We start from the raw sequence: 22,643 nt of genomic DNA, 5'->3' as shown, positions 1-22,643 counted from the left end.
GAATTCGCTGTACCGTACGGTACCAGTATAAGTGATCATGGCCGACGCTAGTATCTCTAGCTGAATACGGACGCTTTTCATGACTGCTAAACTGGTTCAGTGCGGTCTTAGCTCTGTCCAATCCGTCAAGATTCAGTGCAGGGTACCATTAGATATGATAATCGATCAACATGCATGGCTGAGAACCAAGAGTACTCTCTCTGCTATCCCAAAGTCTCTTTGAGTATCGTTCAGCAAAGTCGAATTCTGAGGTGCCCAACCATCCAATATGGGAGCCATCAGGAGACCGCCATGTGATCGATTGCCGAACAGGGTCGTACTAGCATTGAGGCAAACTCGCTGCCTTGCAAGAGCAGAAGGACAGTCCGTTAGCTTTTTTCTTAGCTCGCTCTCAGATGTGATAGCACGAACACAAGGGTTTCCGCCGGGGGACCTCTAATGAAAATTCCCTCGAATCTTCAACGTCAGGTGCTTGGCTGTAAGAGTTGAAGTTGCATGGCGGTCGAGTAGTCCAGATTCTCCGTTTCTTTCTAAGCTCCGGATCCTTCAGAAAATAGAAATGAAGATGGCAGCAATCAGCCTCTTTCGATTCGATTAGAATAGCATGCCATGTGCGGATGACGCATCAGTTTTGCATGTGCCACATGATCGGCACGTGTGATAGCATGATTCATGCTGGTAGAAACCGCTGAACTCGCTGACCAGTATCAACTGAGACACGGAGCTGAAATCATCCGATGTATGGAGCGCTGGAGGCCACTGAGATAAACACTTCGCTCTATGGTAGCTAGGAGATTAGACATGCATTGCTGAAGAAGAGCTAGCTTCCAACCAAATGTTCTCTTGCTTCGCAGAACCCTGCTGACGGAATGTCATCAACTGAAAACTGCTGTTCGTGTTAGATTTAGCTGATTATTTGTAGTGGTTTGCAGGTAGGACTAGTACATGCATCTCGCTGACGAATTTCTCGGATCCTAGTTCTGAGGTGTACAACGGCGCTTTCTTCCGGTGGCCATGTCGTACACCAGTCGATAGCCTCCAGGAGATACTGGGAACCTTGCTCGGAGATTTCTTGGGAGAGGCCTGGAGCTCTACGATAAACTATAAGCACTCTTCCACTCGCCTGCGCACCCACGCTTTCAAAGCGCTTCTCTATGTATGGGAATTGAGGATGTTGGCGAAGGACTTTGCTGAGGATATACCGTGCATTTAGCCCCAATACCAAGCCTGCCACTCCTGGGCCGCAATCCCGATAAAATTTTGGATGCATCGGACTATTCTTACGCAGCCTTAACCCGAATTTGACCTCTTCATGAAGATCAGCACCGTTGGTCATGAACGCATCAATCAATCCAAGCAACTCCATGTCTGAAGGTAGCCTTCCACGAATCCAGTCAACCCAGTCAACAGTGTATCTCACCCAAATCCAATGTAGAGATGCGTTCCAACAGCTAATTTGCGGCCAATGATTGTCAACTCTGAAAGTTGTGCTAGGATTAGCACCATGTGACAGAAGCATCAAAATCAGTTCTGTGCGCGGGTTTGATGCCAGGCCGAAGACGGCACAGGTGAGTAGACAGTTGATGGAAGTCAGATCTGTACGCTTCAACTGCTCAATAAACCGTTTCGACATATCGAGACAAAGACCATAAGTAGCTGCAAGGCCCAAGAAGTTTGTCGCTGGGGTGTCTTTGTGACTCAACATTTTGTATTTCTCAACCCAGTGCAATTCCTTGGGGACAATGGAATATATGCTACGAAAATAGCTATCCACAACGTCCATCAATGACTCAAGAGGGTCATATTCTGAGATCTGCGCCTCTCGGACGCTTTGGAGCGCCTTTGGCAGGTTTAACCATGCAATCTCTTGCAAGAGTCGATCGATGCCAAGTCTAGATTTGACTAAAATGGCACATATACTGGAAGCAGGAGGCGGACGTTGCCCTAGAATGACTTGGCCTTCCTTTGTATTTACCAGGAAATTCCAGGCAGTGCGGTGAAGGAAGCGTACTTTAGTCGCCCGATATAAGCGTTTTAGTATTTCATCGTCTGATTTACTCTTGTCCGGTATGTCCTCATTTGGCATATTCTCATTCGGCTTATCCGCATCTGATATGTCATAATAAGGTTTATCCTTATCTAGATGGTCAACTTCAAGAAGCCCACCACACCGCGTTAGGACATGTGTTTCAGCGCTCTTGCACAAAGAGATAACGACGTCTCTGTCAGGCAGAGCAGATTTGTAATCTAACAACTTAGACTGTAGACTCTCGTTCGTCGCAATCATAAATTAGAGAAGAGACACTTCCTTTTGAAGTATCAGTCGAAAATACAGGGCGGCCTCCTCGTGGTAGATCTTCTGGTCCTCTCCTAGGCGGTTCCACATGAGTGTATAAAGATTCTCGATACCTTTTAGAAGCATATGTAGTCGTTTTACCATTGTATCCCAGTCATCTTTGTTGGTAAGACCTTTCAAAAGGAGTTTGACAGCCAGAATTACCCACAGAAAAACGCCTTCTGCTTTATCAATAACACTACTAATCAGACGTTTGCCGCGCCGTGAATTCTCTTGTAACAGTTGCTCCATTCTAGGATCATTTTGTAGTCGGTCTGCCACATATATCTCAATATCTGGTCTGGTCAGGTCTTGAAGCTTGAGCTGTACAGAGCCTTCAAAGGCATTTAGGAAGGTCTGTATCGGACGACTTGATAGGCAGATCTTTACAGATGGTCTGCTTTAAAGAGCATGTATTAGGAGAATGAGATCTTCCTCATCCTCAGCAAATTCGTCAAGACCATCAATAAAAAGACATACCGGTATTGAGGTCTTATCGATTGCAAACTTCAAAGAAGATTCAAGTCTTTTTCTCGTGCAGACTGGCATTTGATCGTCATGAGCAGCGATACCTAGTAACTTGACCAGCTTGGGAATGAGTTCCTGGTGATGACTCAGAAGCTGGTATAGTAAAGATCGTAACAGACCCAGAAAACTCTTCTGTAAGCTACTTCCAGCGTTCCAACCAAAGAACATTAAAGTTAATACCTGTGATTGTCGGCCCCATACATTTAACGAATCCAACGTACGACGATTGCTAGTAATATAGTTCATAAGAGTCGATTTGCCAGACCCGGCTTTGCCTTGAATTAAATATACTCCATTGCCCTTTTCAAGCCAACTGATGAAACAATCCCAACGACGTATATGTTTTCCTGTTCGGTCGAAGATCCACTTGAATGTTTGTTCATGTGCCTCTGATATTTCCTCCTGTCGATGCTGAATTTCATCATAGTTCAAGCTCGCAAGGAGCTTTAGCCGGTTTTGGTCATTGTCGCTTTTCATCTGCATATCCTGAAATTCTGAAGTTACATGGTCTCTAGTGATTCTGTGTTCCTGATCGATAGTACTCTTATTCGCGGTGTTCTCTTGTGAAATGAGGTCTTCGATTTTGTTGAAACGCTTCGCAACATTCTTGACAAAGGCTTGCAGACTCTGTTCAAGGTTTCCAAAAGAGTCATCCTGCTGTAATGCAAGCAGATCGACTCGGTCACTAGGGCGAAACGCTCGTTAGCAAGCGATTAGCACCCTGACAGACCTCGCAATAAGATAGCTTAAGGAAAATATTCCAGGAAGGTCCCTAAACTGCCGGTAGCTGGAATAGAAAGTCGACCTCCGCACCCCACTAAACATTTTATGATCTCACAGTGAATGCCCGCTCGCAAATGTGACAAGATTGCATGAGCAGAATTGTAGGAAGTCCTGAGACAGGCACCTTACCTGAGGCGTGATAGCAGTCGAGTATTGAGCACACTCTCGTATTCGCCAAGTCTGTCTTTTATTTTCTTGATGTAATTATTCCTCCGAATGGACTTGATGGCCTTGAATACAGCAGCTCTCTTCCCTTGGCGGCCAGAAAGCGTCAACTTGTCTAGCTCGTCTCGTAGGTCGTTGGCCGTTATGGTGCATCTGGTGGCGAGTTCGGCCAACTCGTGCTCGTCTTGGGTAAGAGGTTTGTTCGTTCGTGCGTGAAGGATTGACGCGCTCAGGTTTTCAGTGATCTCAGCCAGATGTTGTGACGTGTAGTTGAGATCTTGGTGCTCAATTGAGCTGCCGTCCTTGTATATCTCCGCGCATTTGGACGCAGCCTTCAGGCCAAAGTCGACCAGTTGAACGACATTGCAAGCTAGTGCGAAAGCTGCAATAGCTTCCATTATGTGCGCCTAGGTGACGCGCAGGCGACGCTAGGTAGCATTTATGTTTGATAGCCAGGTCTTTAATGACAACGAGATGCTTTGGGTCGACAGAAAATGAACTTCAAGAATATTGCTGTGCTTCAGCCGGGCAGCTAGGCCGCATGACACTGTACATATTAGATGGCGTTATTGGCTGGCTGGTAGCTGCCCTAGCCCAAGGCCGGGTGACGAAAATAATGAGACAACCCACTAATGAGTTGTGCGAATCAGCAACACATCATCAATGTCACTTTATCAAGGGTCTCGATCCTTTGGCAAAATCCTAGACAAAGAGACCAGAAATATTTACTCGGCAATAAGCGTTATACGAAAAGACACCACGAAGGAACTCGCCGCACTTTTCAGCTTGGCCGGCAAACTCGCAGGCGGAGTCCCCCAACCCCGTGGCTCAGCCGCCAAGACTACATCCATGGTCATTTGCCGAAATACCAATCTGTCAAACAAAAGCTAGTAAACGGTCCTCTGAGGGCCGCGGTCCTTTTGGTCCAACACAATCATACTTCCGATGGTCAAGGCCGAGTGGTTGGGCCGTTGTCGGATTTTGAGATTCGCAAGCGACGAAGCGCACGAGAAGAGCCGCGAAGATATGTGCTTATTGGCGCCAATCAAGTGTGGAAACCTTGCTACGGGCTGCGCGAGAGCACTCCAGTCGAATCAGTTTTGCAGAAGAGACTAGGGGAGCGCGGATTCAGGGGTTCACGTCGTTCTATGTGCACGCCACGGCAGGGACTACAGGTCTCAGGGATTTTGATCTGGTTGATGCGAATGCTGATGTATGTGAGCAGGAAGGTGTCTGGCTCGACATTGACGCATCCAAGGCGGGTGATGGAGTTCTCAAGGACTAGAGTGCACCGGCCTGCTGATGGCATCACAATGGATCCGCATAAAACGTTCGGCGTCCCGATGACTTGCTCTTGTCTGCTTGAAGAGATGTGTGAGGCTTCAGAAAGCCATGACGCTCCGAGCGAGATATCTTTTTTTCTCATTAAATTTAAGGATAGAGAAGTGTGGAATCTTCCAGATTCAACTTTGCGATGCGGGGGGAAATGGGACAGATAGTCTCAAAGTCGCCTTTCGCTAGGTATAATATGGTCGTGAAGGACTTGAGGGTTTAGTAAACAGGGGGTACTCCGACGCTGCGTCTCTGGCATCGCTGGTAAAAGAACATCCGGAATGTGGTATTGGTCTCCTCGAACCTGCCGCCTTGCTTGCAAGTATGTTTCTACTATATCCAATGGTCTTCCGGCGTTGGAAGTCACGCCGAAACGTATCATTATGCAGACGACTCGTCAAGTAGCGAGAAGAGACTTGCTTCTTTCGAGGCTTGATGGTTGATCTTGTTCCAGGAGAGCAGGGTGGTTTTTCAGAGCTGTGGCCCATTGCCAGACAGGTTGAGGTGTTCACTAGGGGCCATCAGCGAGATAAGTAGTCATACAGAGCTTGCCAATCAATGCTTTCCCTAAAGTTTTGACTTGATTTGTAATATCTGTTCTCTGGCCTGATCGATTTCGGGTTCGTCCTTACTGCCATTTTCCTCCTCGCTTTCATGCTCCACGATCCGAGCCTCTGGGCAGCCTCTTTTTCATGTCATGGAAATGCTTCAGAAGTCATAACCAATCCTCCGGAGTACAAATTATTGTCGTTGTCCTTTTCTGGGGTGGTGATGACTTCCGGTACAGAAACACACTTGAGAGCATTTGCAAGTCCTCGGCAAAACCCCAAAGAATTTTTGATCAATCCAGAAGCCTTTTGTGCACCTTAAATACTAGACAGATTTGGCAATGATGCGTTTCTAGTTTCCGTAGTCAGCCGATCCGAATTTATTTCGTTCAGGAATGATGGCTATAGCTGCCTGCTAGACAAATACTGTTTCTGATGTTGGCGAGTTCCTGCTTGTTCTTGTATAGACACTGATCTGAAGATTCAGTAAATTGTCGTTGGCTCATTTTGTTAACTTTTAGTGTGGTCATAGGGTGACATCTATCCTTTTGAAATCTGGGTCTGTCTGCTCATTGTTAGGGCTCAACTGGTTAAGACAAGTCTCAACTAGAAGCTGGGTCCAAAGGGTTGGTTGGGTAGAACAGGAAGTGCAGTGAACAATACTAAGATGTCTTCAACTTAGGTATGAGCTGATAACATGAGTTGACTACGAAGACTATGAAACTATCTGGGAAATGAGCGTGCTTATATAGGCTAAGAGATTCGTGCTCATGGCTGCTCACTCATGAGCGCTCCCTTGCTTTGGTTAGTTCCAGGGTCTCCTCACACAGGGTCCGTGCAGCCTCCAAGGCCTGTCGGTGCCTAGTGTGTTCACGTGCTGTAACACTCATCTGAGACTAATAAGTTCTCTGGATCCTAGGTTAATATTGTGGTAGCAAGCCAAAACTCTATGGGCTAATTAAATGAATTAGAACTTTACTAAAATAGTTATAATAAGTTGAGACTACATTATTCTTGATGCTTAAGCAAAAGAAATAAATATAAATCACGATCCCAAAAAAGATTCGGGCCTAACAGGGATTTGAACGGTAGGGATGTTAGTTTAGAATTTTCATTTAGAGGTGTGTAAAGTCATTTAGGTAAAGTGTTATGTAGGTGTTATGTAAATGTTATGAAATTGACCTACCCCTGGACCTCTTACAATTTGAGAGCATGGATGCAAACCCAAAGCAAGAACTAGTGCAAATGTTAGATTCTGTCAGGAGGAATGATGGAACTACATACTTCTACCACTGAACTATCAGGCCAATTTAAAGAACTCTAGCTCTTTCATAAAATATATATCATTTTACTTCATTCTTTTGTTCTAATGATCAATCTTACTTATCCTCCTAACATCCACTTCTGTTTACTCCACTGATCAATTATACTGCAAACCAGATACGTCGTCTCCAGCATAATTTTCATCAAAAGGTTGGCCTGTATCTAATCTGATAAATAACATGCAACATCACCGTCAATACTGCTCATCTCCTACACGAGACATCCATTTTCCACACCAAGCAAGACAATCCATGATTCAATATCGTCAACAGGACTTGAATCGAGTTTTGGATAATCCGCTCCCATGTCCTTTTGTACCTAGCTCTTGACGTCAGAAGGCTGTATTGGAATCAAACAGCACGATGCCAAATCCTAACCACTGAAAAGATGAAAGATTGTCGAGCTGAATTCCTCAAATCGGAGAGAGATGCGACATCGGTTGAATGTGTTCCTTGATGATTTCCAAGAAGTCGGTTGAATTTCAGCGATAGGGCGAACCATCATAAAGTTCGGAGAAGAATCCTCGAAGAGCTTCAAATATCTGGGCTGAACGAGCCGAGAAACTGTCTCGACCTCACTCAATGTCGCATTGGCTTTCAGGAACTGTGGAAGCGGTGGAGATGGACATCGCAGTTGTCTATTGGACCAAGTCCTGCCACCATACTAACACACCCTCAACAGATCTAGAGCAGATCTCATAGAATCCGACCGAGAGATCGTGCCTTCAGACTATGATCACTTGCTCGTCTTGGAGCCACATCAGAGCGGCCGGGCAAAAGATATGCCATGCGGCAATTCGTGGCAGACGGCAAGTTTGGTTGGAACAACAATCACTCCAACTACATTCTTTTCTGGTCTTACGCCGACAGCAAAGGAGACCACTATGCGCCAACCCTTCCATCAGCTCTGGTATCCTTTATGCGTGCCTGTGGTAACCGCAACCCCTCTAACTCCACCACGCCCTTGTCTCAAGTATTCCCATGAATTGGGCACGCAGAAAATCACTACTTTACGCTTGCAACGGTCCGCCTCATTTCACGATAGAGCAGGCGTGGGCATGGCGCAATACCAACCTCAACTCCGCCAGAAGAGAGACATCGAGAAGACTTCTCTTATTAGTGGCGGTCGAGCTTACCGCAGTATGCTTGTAAGGGTCCGTCCCCTCCATAACAGAGCAGGCGCGGACATGACGCAATCTCAACCTCAATTCTGGCCGGCAGAGGGACATAGTCGAGAATGCTCGGATTGGCGACGATTGAATAATTGACAAGCCATCATGGATATGTTATCCTATACTTACCTCCGCCATCAGCTCCTCGACGATCGTATCCCTGTTAACCTTACCACTCCTTCATCAATAATATCTTGATCTCTTCCAGGGCCGTATTTCGTTTCAGCTCTACCACACCCTCATCGCTAATATGCCATTTTCCACATCTGTCAGATCTACATAGTATGCTGTCCTGGCCGGTGTGTGGACGTTTTACCATAGCGAGCTTGATAGAGATGATTTTGCATCGTCATCTTCAGTCAAAGGCCAATTTAAGACGAGTGGGAAACTTGCTTCGACTTGCCCTCAGGGCAACGTGAAATGTTAATATCTACATGGTCATACCATTCGGAGTGCAACACGACCCAGCCAGCGTGTTACAGGAGCCAGTCGCCTATGCGAGGGTTGTTGCTACCTTGAGACGAAAGAACCGATTTCATTCCTGGGATGCAGAGGCCTTGAAGGGCTAACCAGAACAGACTACGAGGGTTTCGATCGCTACACAGCTTGAGACTTTAATGCTTGAAATAGCTTTGGATGCTGCCAAGATGTTGAGAACATACTCGAGCAGAGTGGCAACCTCGTCGACTCTGTGGCTATATGCATTCCACGATTCTACCCACAACACCAATCAGGAACCTGATCGCCTGATCTATTCTCACAATTGGCGCAAAGCGGAGAAGAGAGGTTGAGAATTCAGGAAAATGCGACCGGATGAACATTAGCTCGAGAGTATTCCTATATGTGATGCTTACCATTCGTCGCCCGCGGGGCGGCAAGTTAGAAGTGAGAAACGACGACGATCTCATCGTTCTAACAACAATTATATCCGCACCATTCAGCTTCCTGTTCTTATATAAACAACTGGCACGCCGCCGTCAAACCAACCCAAATATTTGCAAGACTTCAATAACCCGCAACCAACAAAGCCCCACCCACGCCGATTAGAGTGCCTGGGATCCAATGTCCCAACACCTTCGCCCATTGACCTTTGCGATCAGCCTCCCATTTCCCTCCTACCTTCGTCCTCCCTAGATCGTCTTCCTCCGGCTCCTCCATCTCCTTCCCCTCCCTTGCTTCCTCCTCCTTCAGCTTCCCACTCAAACCTTCACGCCCACTCCCCTCCCCACCCAACCTCCAAACCAACAATCCATCCCCCAGCGCAGCAACAACGCCACACATCCAAATAACCCCCAACGCTCTCCAGTCCCGCTGGTACGCGAACACAAACTGGGTGAGGCCGAAGGAGACATTGCGCAATCCGCATGCCAGCATGAAGGGATTCAGCCTAGCCTCGCCCGCTTCATGACCATGACGAGATTCGCCATGGGATGAGACCTGTTGGATGGGAGAAGACGAACTTCCTGGATTGAGAGCGCATTGCTGGTGGATAGGGTGTGCGAAGCCATACGAGCGGAGGCCGAATTGGTCTGCGTATTTGGTGGGCCAGAAGAGAGAGCGAAGGCCAAGAGTTGTGGAGAGGGTTCCTATCAGGAGAGCGGCTGTGAGTTTGAAGGTTGTGGTGTTGGAGCTGTGGGGGGAGAGGGATTGTGACATGGTTCTATGTTTCGTGGGTGCCTGGCGGGATTTGCTGTCTACTAGTAATATGTGGTGGTCGTGGAGGGGCTAGATGAGATAGCTTTTCAGGTCTGCGGCACACGTTTTATGATCATCTTCAAGGCTTGCTACAATGAAAGGTTGTTTTCTATCCTCGAAGATCATATGTGGTCTTGGGTGAGAGAGTGATATCTTTTCTGAGCCGGTAGGCCTGAAAGATGGTGGATACTAATCGCGTTAGATATTTTGTTAGGCTGCTCGTGCAGCAATACGAGCAGGAGCAGTACGAGCAGTGTGGGAAGCCTGAACGCATCATGATGGATACCTTCGTATCTGCGGAGTGCCAAGCCCGGAGGCTCCTGATATCCAAGTTGGACGATACTGGTAGTGATAGAACCCAATAATGGTCAGAAACCATCCTGGATAGGTGACGGCTACTGGCCATGCCCGGCTATAGCCACCTATGAATTTACGAAGAGTCCAACAATGCCGCTACCCAGGCTGGGATCCTGTTCACACCCTCACCCCGTATAGCGCTAACAGGCATAGCAGCAACCCGGCTTCGCCATCCATTCTTTCTTCCACTAGGATGATTGATCTCTCCGGACTCCACACCCCTAATATATGCCTGAAGATTGGCGAAATTCTCCTTGGTATCCTCCTTGTCTGCTTTTGTAGCAACCACGAACCACGGCTTCGACGAGATGGGAGGAAGCTTGAGGGGTTCCAGCACCCGAGCAGGTTCCGGGTGTATGATCATTCCCACCCCTCCTTCGTCGTGTTCGCCCGGCACAGTTGTCGCAGAATCGAAAGACTTCCACTCAACCATTCTGTGCTCGGTATCTTCGTTCAACTCTCTGTTCCTCAGATTTTCATATTCTCCAACCTCTTTCCAGAGGTTTTGTAGAGCAAGGACAGCATCTGCAACGCTAAGATCAACGACAAAAGCTAGGATTCTTGCTCGCTCGATATGTCGGAGAAAGCCAAGTCCCAGCCCCTTGTCGAGATGTGCGTCTTCGACCAGCCCGGGAATATCTGCAATTGTAAAGCTTGTTCTTGGACCTTGACCGTCCTCATTCCCTGATCGAACGATGGGTCTCCCTTGATTGTTATCGAGAATAACCGTTCCGATGCTAGGTGACAACGTAGTGAAAGCCCAGTCACCGACCCTTGTCCGACTGTTGCTAATTGATCTCAGCAACGTGCTCTTTCCTGCATTTGGTAATCCCACAAGACCGACGTCAGCTAAGAGCTTCAATTCCAGCTCCAAAGTCAATCTCGCTCCCAGCTCGCCCTTGCTTGCAAACTTTGGTTTGGGTGTATCTCTTGTTGCGAAGTGGGGATTTCCCAGTCCACCCATTCCGCCAGCTACTAGCAACATAGGCTTCTCCATGTGCTCAGAAAGATCAAGTTCGACCGGTGCTTGTGGAGCCATCATGGCGAGATTCGATCTTCTTAGCTTTGGAGGTGGCGGCATGGTAACCCGCGTATCTCCTTGAGCCTTCGCGCCAGGGTAGTAGACCCATCTCTCTCTCTTCTCCGCCGCTCTCCTACCCGCCGTGTCCTGAAGTGTCTCGAACTCCAGCGTCTCCCCAGCGCCAAGTCTTAATCTTTCCTTCTCTTCCTCCTCCGCAGCTGGATCACTTCTCCCTACCTCCCTCACCACAGTCCCCGGAGGAACTTGGATCAGAACATCTGCTCCACGCGATCCGCCTTTATTGCCGCCCTGTCCACCGATACCGCGGCCTGCTTTGACAGTTCCACGTCTGGCGAGCTTGTGCAGGCTGGTTTGACCTTTCACGGCCTGAATCCACACATTGCCACCAGAACCACCATCACCGCCATTAGGAGGGCCATCGGGAGTGTGTGTATCGCGAAGGAAGGAAGCACAGCCGTTGCCGCCGGACCCAGCGTGGACGGTTATGCTGCATTTGTCAACAAAGATCGAGCGGGAGTAGTCGTCCGGTTTAGGAGAGAGGTGATGGAGTATCTGGGGAGAGGCTTTATGGACGGACGGTAACGTAGATGTAGCAGGTCGTAGTGCACGTGTTGATTGACTCAAGCTCCGGCGCTGGCTGGAGAGACGATCGACTACCCTTTGGAGCGACCTACTCGATTGGTGGGACCGGTCACTCAAACAGGGGTATAAGAAAGGGAGGAGGAGACCCTGTTGTTTCGACATCGATAGATAACAGTCGGATGAATCTTCCTTGTCACCATTACTGACTTGTGATCAGGAAGAAATGCCTCTGTTGAACGCGATAATATGCCGAGAGCTCCCAGATCTTAAAACACAAAAGAGGCTTAATGCGTGCTTGGTACACTGTACTGTGCTACTACTAGTACTACTTAGCAGGAAGAGGCCCTCTAAAAATAATGCCAAGGGAGCCATCAAAGTGCGCTTAGATTAGTTAAGCCTCACTGTAAGATTACTTAGAGAGTACAAGGATATGCAGTTTAGTCGTCTGTGATCCAATAAAATCTTACTATCCACAACGTATTTTACTGAAAATATGGTCATAATATGGTCAAAATATGCTTCTTTTATCATAATAGTATGGTGGTCATTTGACAGGATAGTGTTGGACCACTTGACCGCGGCCCTCGAAGGACCGAATAATAGCTTATGTCTGACAGATAGCTGTCATTTCCACCAACGGCACTTAGCTCATATCTTTAGCTGCCTCTTCTCCTGCTAAGTACTCCGTAATTTGCATCATGGCACGTGTGTCTGTTGTAGGAGAAGTGCCAAGGAAAAGGATCACCTGCCGGCTCCGAGGTCGCACAGAGGAAAACTGTGCAGAGAGACTCGGGGTTTGGGGGGGTGGGGAGAGAGGGGAGATACGGAGTAATCTCTCAGAGTCATTGTAAAGGACAATTGGAGGATCCCCTGAGAAGATAAGCTGACCAGTTATTACAACTAACGCTTCCAGACAGAAATTCTAACATAAAATTGACACTTTTGTCATCCACCCAACTTAGTCCTACCTAGCAGGCATATGGACCCATCTCCTTTGTTCGTGCCAGAAATTCACCAGAATAAAAACCAAATCGCATGGGGCAAAGCCCGCAGGTATCTCGAAGACAAGTGCCGCCCATTGAGCTTTTCAGAGATAATGCGCCCAATGATATGCATCGTGATAGGAAACGTTCAGCTTGCGCTGATCAGATATATTGACCGGAATGAGATTGCTGGACCAGATTAAACAAAAACCGAGAGTCGTTGCAGGGCATGATGAGGGCGTCGTCTCTGCCTTCCTTCTTTCGGGACGTGTGACAAACCATCAGGCTTTGACTGCTTTGGAGAGATCGAGTTCCTCCACGGAATCAAGACTTCCTCTCCTTGGCAAATCGTCCGCAGAGCTGTCAACACTCAGGGTATGCAACAGGGGCTCGCAGACCGGCTGCTCTTCTTCCTCACAAGGACGATCTGTGCGTCCTTCAACTTCCTCCATCCAGAAGCTTTCAAAGGCTCCGATGGCACAAACAATCCCTCCAATCCACCATGCCAGCCCGTTGTATCCCATCTTCAGACCAGCAGTATGAAAGAAACCGGCCGTGGTTGGGCCAAGAGCTCTGGCCAAGCAGGCGACAGATGCAGCAACACCATTGATGGATCCAAGAACGGCTTTTGAGGGTGCAGCATTGGCGATGAGAATTGCCGTGGAAGGAAAGGCAATAACGTGAAATGTGATCTTGATAATCAGACAGGCATATATACCGAGCTTCTGAAGTTGGCACGGCAACAGCACTAGATAAGGCACGATGAAGTAGAGCAACGGCCAGACGAGCAAGACAAATCGAAATGTCCTCAAGGTGCCCAGCCGCCGGACAAGGAAGGGAAAGAGGAAAAGTTGTGCCACCATGGAATAGACGCCTTGAACGGCCATCATGAATCCAATCGTCTTGGTGGACATGGCGAAGCCTCCAGAAAATTTGAAGGGTAGCTGTGGCTTCTCATGAGAAACTGGCTCACTCAGGAACAAGGGCATCAAAATATCGAATGACACGCTGTGGCTGTTGTCGAGTTAGCGCAAGATGCATATTGGAACAGATCAATTTACTTACTAAGCAAGGACGCCATATGCTACGATCACGAGAATGACTTGTCTATTCAGGATATTGATGAACCCTTGAGCTTCTCTGCTGGACTGGCGACTTTCAACGTCAGAGCGGGGAGACAGGTCAATCCTCGACACCGATAAAATCCGAGGTGACCCTTCCGTGCTTCTGTAACCCGGTGGCTGGTCATCTTCGATCGAGGATGCATGGTCCTCATAGCAAATGCTACTCTTTGCCTCTGCCTCTGCCGGAAATCCGAAAGTGGTTCCGAGTGCTTTTTGAAGAAGAACATTGCCAAGCCTTCTGCCCCAGTCAGATCTATGCCTTTTATCTGCATGGGTCTCCTCGAGGAACAATATTCCGATTGTGATGCCGAAGATTAGTATGACCACACAGACCAGATTGGGCAGCAGAAAAGGGTATGTCTCAAAGATCGAGCCTTGATTGAAGAGCCAGGGGTATGCGGTGCAAGGCTGAGCAAGGGCGCCGCCCATGACAGGTCCAATAATCGAGCCAAGACACCATACAAAGGGCATGATCGAGTATGCTCGTGGCTGATGTTCTTTGACCGTCACAAGTTCTGCTACCGTAGTCTGCAAGACTCCAACATTCCCATTTAGCAAACCGCCCACAGCTCTTGCAATTATCGCAGTCTGCAAGTTGGTTGCAAAACCAAAAATGATCATGCTCAGGGCCGTGCCCATCAATCCGAATATGAGCACTGGCTTTCTTCCCACTTTATCGCTGATTCGACCCCATACGATGCCGGTCGAGAATTCTGCAAAGGCGAAGGAAGTGATGAGCATACCTGCATATATCGAGATATGATCGGGATCTGTGGCGATGTTGAAGCTCTCAATCATTCGATAAGCATAAGGGAAGATGGACATGAAGGCGATCGGCTCGCAGATTCGACATAACGCTGAGGTTCAAGCGTCAGCAGGCTTCTTTCCATCGCAGTGGCAGAGCAGAGACTGGGGAAGAGCAGCACCGCTGGATGCTCGCGAGGGAGGTCCACATACCCAGCACGAAGAGTTGTCTGGCGGGGAAGGAGTCTTGAGTCTTGTCTTTGCGGAGCAGCCGCTCATAGGTGCGCCATACTGTCCCCAACATCCTGACGGCGTCAGGGTGCTTGGAGAGCAAAAGGTGTGCTGGTACGCTGGAGTAGTAGACTGGCGGTGAGAGGTGGTGGATGGGGAGGACAAGAGAGAAAAAAGGAGAGGAAGGAGATATAAGCAATCCACAGAGATGGGCGGATGTGTGACAGGAAGACAGATGATGCGCAAATGTTATTGTTTGCTCAACCAATGCAGAGGCATCGCTTTAGAAGCAGCAGATTGCGTCTATCCTGTTCCGTAGGAAGGGAGAAGAACCAGCATATCAAAATCTGCAAAGGAAGAGGTGGTGGAGATGCTTGAGAGATGGCAAACCATCTCATATTAGAGGATAGAGGAGCATGGAGGCCCAATGTGTTCCATCGGCCAATTTCAGACAAAAAGGCAACAACCCAAGTGGTCCGGTCCTGACGCATAGTTACAGTGCCAGTGCGATATATTTGTAACCCATGCTTTTTGAAAGCTTGGAGGATTTGCCTTTGTGACGGGGGTTTTTTCTTTCGCCCTAAATTAGCCAAATAGATGGGCTGCAGCTTTGGCCTGCCAGCTCATTTCGATTTGACCAGAAATTGCAGAATGAGAGACCAGGATTGCAAGGACCAACTTGCCGGGACAGTACTACGTAAACACTGGGCAATCGATAAGCGAAATGGCTAGGTTGCTTTTTTCCTTGTGGTGATGATCTTTGCGCGATTCTGTCCGTTATGATTTGTTTGTCAGGACCAGCAGAACCTAATTGCCCCTGACAGGTCGATACCAAGCAAACGCTACCTGGACAGATCCACCGGTTACACACATATCCTCCGAGAATGTCAAGCTTGACGACTTAGCGCGTAACAGCTTTGCAACGCAGATTGAGTAAAATGCTTCCCTACCCACTGTTGCTCACCGATAGTAGCATTTTAAGGTCACCACGTCGGATTCGACGCATCCAGTAGGCCGGAGTGTTGGGCAGCATCTCAGCAGACGTGTATGGCTACGGGCAAACCAGGCAACTGGATCCCTCGAGACCTGCGATGCAAAAATTGTTTTGTCGTCTGCTGTCGAGATTCGCTCACAAGAGGGGCGCAGTGTGTGGGTCCCCTATTCTCGCATGGCAATTCGGAAGAGTCAGCCGCCATGAAATGCGTGAAAAATGATGTAAGGTAACTTAGGGGGAAAAGGCAAATGTTAGCTTCAGCATTCAGGAGGCCGGAGCCCACTGGGCCCACCGCTCAAAGAGTCTAAACAACAAACAACACCTAGAGGCGATCCAGTAAGAGGAGGGGACTCCATTCAATTTTTCCCCGAATCGGTCAAGATTCAAGGGCTGAGAAGATGGAACGATTTTATTCCGGGGGAGCGGGTTTGCGGAACATGACCCATGCGGCTAATCACAGGCCACAAGTCCATTGTTCCCGTAGCTAGCCATGCTTCATTGCTCAATTGCAGCCCGCGCCCCCAAGCCCCTTGCTAAGCCCACAATCCCCTTTACTACTACGTAGTAGTAACTACGTATGTGCTCGCGATATTGATCGTCTTTTGCTGACGGAAGAGTAGCAGAATAAACTTTGAAACACAGCGAACACCCGCTAATACAACCAAATTAGTACAATGCTGACAACGCTGAACCTACCGTTCATCACAGACTGCTTGCTGCACAACATTTAAAAATGTGACTGATTGACGACAACGTTTCTTAGGCTTCTATATTTATGCAGCCAGCCCGGACTCCTGACCATGTTTCAATCTCAACGTCTGCCAGCGCCAGCGCAATTTGCCTTGCAGGAATGACCAAAGACGCATTCCTCCAAAGTCCCAGTGATGTGCTCTGCTGCGTTCGAGTCAGAGTGGCGGTGAGCAATCAAGGCAGTCAAGATTGCAAACCAACCACAAATGGAGCTCCTTTTCCAGCACTATCTCCAGTGACCCGAACACAGCCCGAAATCCTTGGAGCACATTGATAGTACTAGATTTTCTCGTCGGCCGGTCTCTGGCTTTTACACCAGGCCAATTGGATGCCGAGGTTGATCTCCCTGGCAAGATCTGGTGGCAAATGAGATACAATTCCTGACTGTGCAGCGGCAGCGCATATCGCAGAATTTTGACTTTGACCTGTGCTTCTTGCATCCCAGTCTAACCGATCAGGTGAGCTGCAGCTCGACCAGACAGATATGGTCTTAAACGGGTCCAGTGAGATCCATGACTCCTCCAGGCCGCTGCCGAGAGGCGGGTCGAAATCAGTAACGGCCCTCTTCGTTGGCATGGCATGGCATGGCATGATATGAATTTTCACGATGTTCCCCTACTTGCAAAGCGTCGTCACGCGACTACAGGGGGTATGACAATCCGTGGAGAAGTGCAGTCACATTATTCACAAGAGCCAGGCGACTTCTAGGCCTGGCTGCAAGAGCAGTGGCGCATTTGGTGTCTGTTGCTAATTCGGATATGACTTTTACGGAGGTGGTGCCTGACCACTTTGCTGCGGAGAAGAGAGTTGAGGTACGTAGGACTCCATGGAAATCTGTGTTAGCCTTTAGACTCTGGCCTCTAGCCTTTGGCCTTTGGCCGACATCCTGCTTGGCTTGACCTAAACTCTTAGCTAAGTTAGAGGCACTTGAGAGATCTCCATTGCATCGTTGACCACGCGGCGATTGCATCCAGCCTAAGTAGCCACTAACTAGCAGCTAGCCAGTTTGCAATGCTGAAACCTCCCTGACGCTAAGTTTGGCAGTCGCTGTCAGACTGGGCAGTGGCCGTGGCCGTGGCCGAGGCTGCTTAACCCGCCGCCCCCAGCGAATCTCCCCTCGTATGCTAGATCCTCCAGATGTTTACCCGAGGCATCCCTCAACTCCTCTTGTCTCCGCTCCCCGTCGCCAATCCGAGGTCCAGCAGAGAATGGTGATGATACGTACATCGTTCCAGCTGTTCAGCTGACAAGACCAGGAACAGCAGCTGTTCTGGCGGTGCAGAAGTCCCCTGGTCAGAATCATGCGCTGTTCAACGCTGAGCTGTAGAATCCAAGTGACAGGTCGGTATTTATATCATCGTCAGCACACATCTTGGTTACTTGGTTACGTTATCCTTGTTCTACAGTCGCTGCGCCACTCTATGTGGTCAGGACATATAGAGTACCCCACTCGTCGCTACTCCTCTCTTGTACCTACTCAATACAGCGGTCTCGTCAGTGGTTCGCGGATGGACTGCATGTCCACCTGATATGGGTCACCTGCTCAAGACTGCGCAAATAAAGCTTGGTTGAGCGGTGTGCGAGGAGTGGATTGAATCCATGGCCATGCAGAACCTAATCCCTCATTCTCGCTTTGTGATCAAAACCGGGTGTTGCAGGTAGCACATTGAACCATACAGAAGCCCAATAAGCCGCATGACTCATCACGCGTGGCATCATGCCACTGCGCCTACAAGTGCACCGAAGATCTGACAGGTACAGGATTGACCATTTCAAGCAGCGCGAAGACCTTGGTGTGCAATCCATCGCCGATGCCTGCTTGTCAGGACACTTGTCTTATCAAATCTTCTCAATTTTGTTATGGTGTGGCGGTTGACTGAGGAGACATGCAACATCTCCAACATCGAACACATGACCCTTCTCCCTCTCGGATCATCTCGCTTCGGTTGAGATGTGCAGCATTGAAGCAAGGATGTGCCCGCTTGGAGATCTCAAGCGCCGAGGTTTCAAGAAGCAATACATATCCGCTGTTGAGATGCGTGACGGGAGCATGAATTTTCTTATCTCATAGGTTTTGGGCGAAGACGTGTTGCTTGTCAAGATGCGGCCCTGTCCTCTAGACTGCCTTGGGCTGATTGGCCGATCTTGAACATCACGATAAGCCGCAATGCATGAGCAGCTGAGGAAGCCTGCGTAACCACATGTGCTTAGAATACTACTCCGTACAAGCAGCAGCGAATTAGCAAAGAAATCCCAACACGTTGCATAGCGTCTTCAGACTCTGGTTTCGTGCCCTGAAATGTAGGAACACCCATTCTATGAACTCCCCTCCAATACTTCAAACCGTCGGTACCAAACGGTCTTATCCCTCTGACGAGAACTCCCCCACTCCTCTTCCGACCCAAGCGAATGTGGGCGCAACCTCGCCCTCGAATTCAGCGGCTGGCAGTTCTGCCTTTCGGAATGTCAGTGCGTGTGAGCGATGTCGCAAAAGAAAGAACCGATGCGACCAGCGTCTGCCTGCCTGCGCAGCCTGTTCCAAAGTGGGGTTGAGATGCGTAGGAATAGATCCTATCACCAAGCAGGAAATCCCAAGAAGCTATGTCTTTTATCTCGAAACGCGCCTGGCATACTTCGAATCACTTCTGGTCGCCAACCACATAGCCTTTGAGCCTCCGGACGCCTTCGATGTGGACTCGAAGCTGGTCGAGCAAGGCATCGTGCGTTCGCCCCATGAGGCAAGGAGCTCCTTCACCGATGGCTCCGGGAGCACAGGCATTACACCGGGCAAGTCACACGATGCGGCATGGGAGAAGAAACAAGAAGAGGCAAAGAAGCTCAACCAGCTGGTGTCAAACATTGGCATGGTATCCGTTCAGGGTGCTTCAGACCCCCGATATCTTGGGTCGACTTCCGGCATATCATTCGCCCGGGTGGTGTTCGCTGCGGTCAAGAGCTCGGTTTCGAGCAACCACAACTCCGAGAGGAATGCAGTACGGCCCAGCAAGCCTCTCACCAATGTCGCCAACAGCGGTACCACCATGAGGGATTCGTGCTTTGGGCTACAGACCAAACCGACGATCAGGAGAGCAGCCTTTCCCGACCGAGAATTGGGTGAGAAGCTCGTCAGGTTGTATTTTGAGCACGCCAACCCACAGATCCCCATACTACATCGGAACGAATTCATGGAGCTATTCGACCGAGCATACACGGTAGAAGATCGTCAGCGGACCCCCCGAGAGCTGTACATGCTGAATATTGTCTTTGCCATTGGGGCTGGCATCATCTTCGGTTCTTCCGACCCTGATCCTGCTTCGATGCAACATTCCGAGACCCAGCAGGAACCATCATCACCGACAAGCAAAAGAGTGAAGATGTCCGGTCTGCAACACCAGCCGGAAGAGTATCATGCATCCGCCATCGTACACTTGGAGTCCTTTCTGGGTTCGTCTTCTGCAACCGACCGTCCTGACGGGTTTGGTGGTGGTTTGGAAGAGCTTCAAGCAGTATTGCTTCTGGCCGGTTTCGCGCTGCTGCGCCCTGTTGCACCTGGTCTGTGGTACATCACCGGTGTTGCGGTGCGATTAGCAATAGATCTGGGTCTACATTTCGAGGACGGTACCGGCATTGATGACTCTAATGAGAAAGTGCCCGTCTCCAGCGATGACATTGACATGGATGCCGAAGCACCAAAATCGCAGACGGCGGCGAGTTCTATCGATGCTAGGGAAAAAGGTCGGCGAGAATGGGTGAGAGATCTCCGAAGGCGCCTTTGGTGGTGTGTCTATTCCTTGGACAGGCTTGTGAGTACTTGTGTTGGCCGACCTTTTGGCATCACAGATCAGGTGGTGACCACAGAATTCCCATCTTTACTCGATGATCAATACATCACCCGAAATGGGTTTCTGCGACCAACTGAGCAAGCCTCAGCCAGCTACAAGCATGTTGCCTACCATTACTTTCGCCTACGTCTTCTACAGTCGGAGATTCTTCAGGTACTGCAATATCAGCAGGCCCAGATCGCGAGGCGAACCGGCACCAACAGCCAAAATGAATACATGCATACAAGATTGCCATCACCCTTCCTCGCCAACTTCGGTTCTTTCCGGTCATGGCGAAAAGACGTTGATCGCAGGCTGTGGGAATGGAAAGAGTCGACTCCATCATCTGATGAAACCGGAGTTGAGTTCTCAGTGGACTTCCTTACACTCAATTACTGGCAGGCCTTGATCATGCTTTACCGGCAGAGCCTAACAGTTCCAGGCCCATTGGCGGCAATGAGTCTGAAGGAGGAAGCGTCCAGTCCATCAATGGCGAGCATGGAGGACCACGAAGACGAGAGCGATGTTTTTCTCAAGGTGGCGGAAGCTGGTCAGAGAGTACTGAAGCTTTATCGTCAGCTTCATCGAGTCAGGCTGGTGAATTACACTTACCTTGCAACGCATCATCTGTTCATGGCTGGAATATCATTTCTCTACGCTATCTGGCATTCGCCTCTAGTGCGCAGCCGTCTGGTAAGCCATCTGGTCTGTTCGTTCAACATCAAGCTAAATATGATAGACGCTGGACGATGTCGACTTCACCATCCTTGCCGCCACCTCGGTGCTTGGTGACCTGATGGAGAAATGTCCCCCAGCAGAAGCATGCAGAGACGCGTTTGAGAGAATGAGCAGAGCCACCGTGCAAATGTGCATCTCGACCACTGGGTTTGGCGATGATGTCAAAAGTAGTCAACCGCGGAATCAGTCAGATGCAGCAATCCAGCATTCATTCACTGGCACAACTACAGGGCCTGCCTGTCCCCATCTCACCGACCACCAGTTTCCAAGACAGCGGCCAGAAGTGAAGGCCAAACCTCGCAGGCCACCCCCAAGATTCGACATGAACCTTCAAGATTTGTTTCCGGAAGATATCGACCATGACGACGCTGCTTCGCAACCACATTTACGACAGTGTCGGCCCCAACAACTGCGTCAACAACATCACCAGGTTCTGACGCAGCCGCAGCCGCAGATGCCTTCTCGACAACACTCATTTCCACCAACTCTAGATTCGCTGAACAATCGAATCAACGCCGGGCTCGGTATCAATGCAACCCAACCTTCCAGCGGTGTCATGGCCCAGCATTCCGATCGACCACCTCAGCAGCAGCAGCAGATACAGGGAAGCCTATCCTCGTCTCCGAGTCTTTATAATGCCAGCTCCTTTGATCCAGATGTGACAAACGTGCCAGAACTCGACTTCTTACAATCGACTGATTTCAACCAGGATTTTGACACAGCGGGTATCGACTTGGGGTTTGGACCTGGCCTGGACTTCCAGCATGATTGGAGCGACGGGACAGGTGTCGACATATTCGATGGATTCTTCTTTGGTAATGCTGCTGGTTGATCTGGGAGGGGGGAAAAGCGGAGCGGTGTCGGTGATATCGAAGCCATGTGGAATTCTGGACTCCATAATGTCCATCTATCACTCTATCACCTCTCAACATAGGAAGCGGACATTGTCCTCAAAAATAGATTTCTCAATGAACACACAGTCATACGTATGTTTCCGTCAGCAGTTTGTGTTCTCATTCATACTCTTATTCATATTCTCCCCGCTCCTCTTGAATCGAATCTCTGTAGGGCCACAGATATTCCACCATCTTGCACGCCTTGCTCGAGTCTTAAGAGTTATACACCGGCAGTCATACTTACTTCATACTTACCACACCTCCGTACTTTTTACATTCACAATTAGTGTCTAGATGACCGAACCTCCCCACGGCCGCAATCCTACCCGGATCCAATACACTATTCTAAGTATATCCCGGAACAGCCATTCCCCTCTCCGCATCCGGGACATCTTATTTAAATAAATACCGAACAGCAACATCGACATCCGCCCTCCAGCTCCACCCCTGGTTCTCATTCCCATCTCTTCACCATCAAGTATAATAATACCCCAAAAAATA

General features: G+C 49.1%; 5 protein-coding genes across 5 annotated transcripts in view; 1 reads left to right on the top strand and 4 right to left on the bottom strand.

Annotated features, from left to right (window-relative positions):
- Nucleotides 1-904: 904 nt before the first annotated feature.
- On the bottom strand, nucleotides 905-4,209 carry EPUS_05944 (uncharacterized protein; the record flags this gene model as incomplete). The annotated part of the gene is made up of 5 exons (XM_007806757.1): nucleotides 905-2,222; nucleotides 2,334-2,692; nucleotides 2,816-2,956; nucleotides 3,065-3,548; nucleotides 3,776-4,209. 5 exons carry the CDS (start codon nucleotides 4,207-4,209, stop codon nucleotides 905-907), a joined length of 2,736 nt encoding a protein of 911 aa, XP_007804948.1.
- Nucleotides 4,210-9,190: 4,981 nt separating this feature from the next.
- On the bottom strand, nucleotides 9,191-9,841 carry EPUS_05943 (uncharacterized protein; the record flags this gene model as incomplete). The annotated part of the gene is made up of 1 exon (XM_007806756.1): nucleotides 9,191-9,841. One exon carries the CDS (start codon nucleotides 9,839-9,841, stop codon nucleotides 9,191-9,193), a length of 651 nt encoding a protein of 216 aa, XP_007804947.1.
- Nucleotides 9,842-10,310: 469 nt separating this feature from the next.
- Nucleotides 10,311-12,023, bottom strand: EPUS_05942 (uncharacterized protein; the record flags this gene model as incomplete). The annotated part of the gene is made up of 1 exon (XM_007806755.1): nucleotides 10,311-12,023. The coding sequence occupies one exon, from the start codon at nucleotides 12,021-12,023 to the stop codon at nucleotides 10,311-10,313; it is 1,713 nt and encodes a 570-aa protein (XP_007804946.1).
- A 1,102-nt stretch (nucleotides 12,024-13,125) lies between these two features.
- EPUS_05941 (uncharacterized protein) lies at nucleotides 13,126-15,016 on the bottom strand (the record flags this gene model as incomplete). Its single annotated transcript, XM_007806754.1, has 3 exons — nucleotides 13,126-13,858; nucleotides 13,910-14,825; nucleotides 14,926-15,016. 3 exons carry the CDS (start codon nucleotides 15,014-15,016, stop codon nucleotides 13,126-13,128), a joined length of 1,740 nt encoding a protein of 579 aa, XP_007804945.1.
- Nucleotides 15,017-19,005: 3,989 nt separating this feature from the next.
- The window catches only part of EPUS_05940 (uncharacterized protein), a gene marked incomplete at both ends in the record, with an annotated part of 5,437 nt that continues 1,799 nt past the window's right edge, over nucleotides 19,006-22,643 (top strand). Inside the window, 2 exons of the mRNA XM_007806753.1 lie at nucleotides 19,006-21,201; nucleotides 21,248-22,061. Of these exons, the coding sequence (XP_007804944.1) occupies nucleotides 19,006-21,201; nucleotides 21,248-22,061 (3,010 nt within the window). The remainder of the gene's footprint in view (nucleotides 21,202-21,247; nucleotides 22,062-22,643) is intronic.

Source organism: Endocarpon pusillum (assembly GCF_000464535.1).
Source record: "Endocarpon pusillum Z07020 unplaced genomic scaffold scaffold587, whole genome shotgun sequence".
Classification (NCBI taxonomy): domain Eukaryota; kingdom Fungi; phylum Ascomycota; class Eurotiomycetes; order Verrucariales; family Verrucariaceae; genus Endocarpon; species Endocarpon pusillum.
The sequence above is the reverse complement of the archived record's forward strand: the minus strand, read 5'-3'. Positions and strand labels throughout refer to the sequence as shown.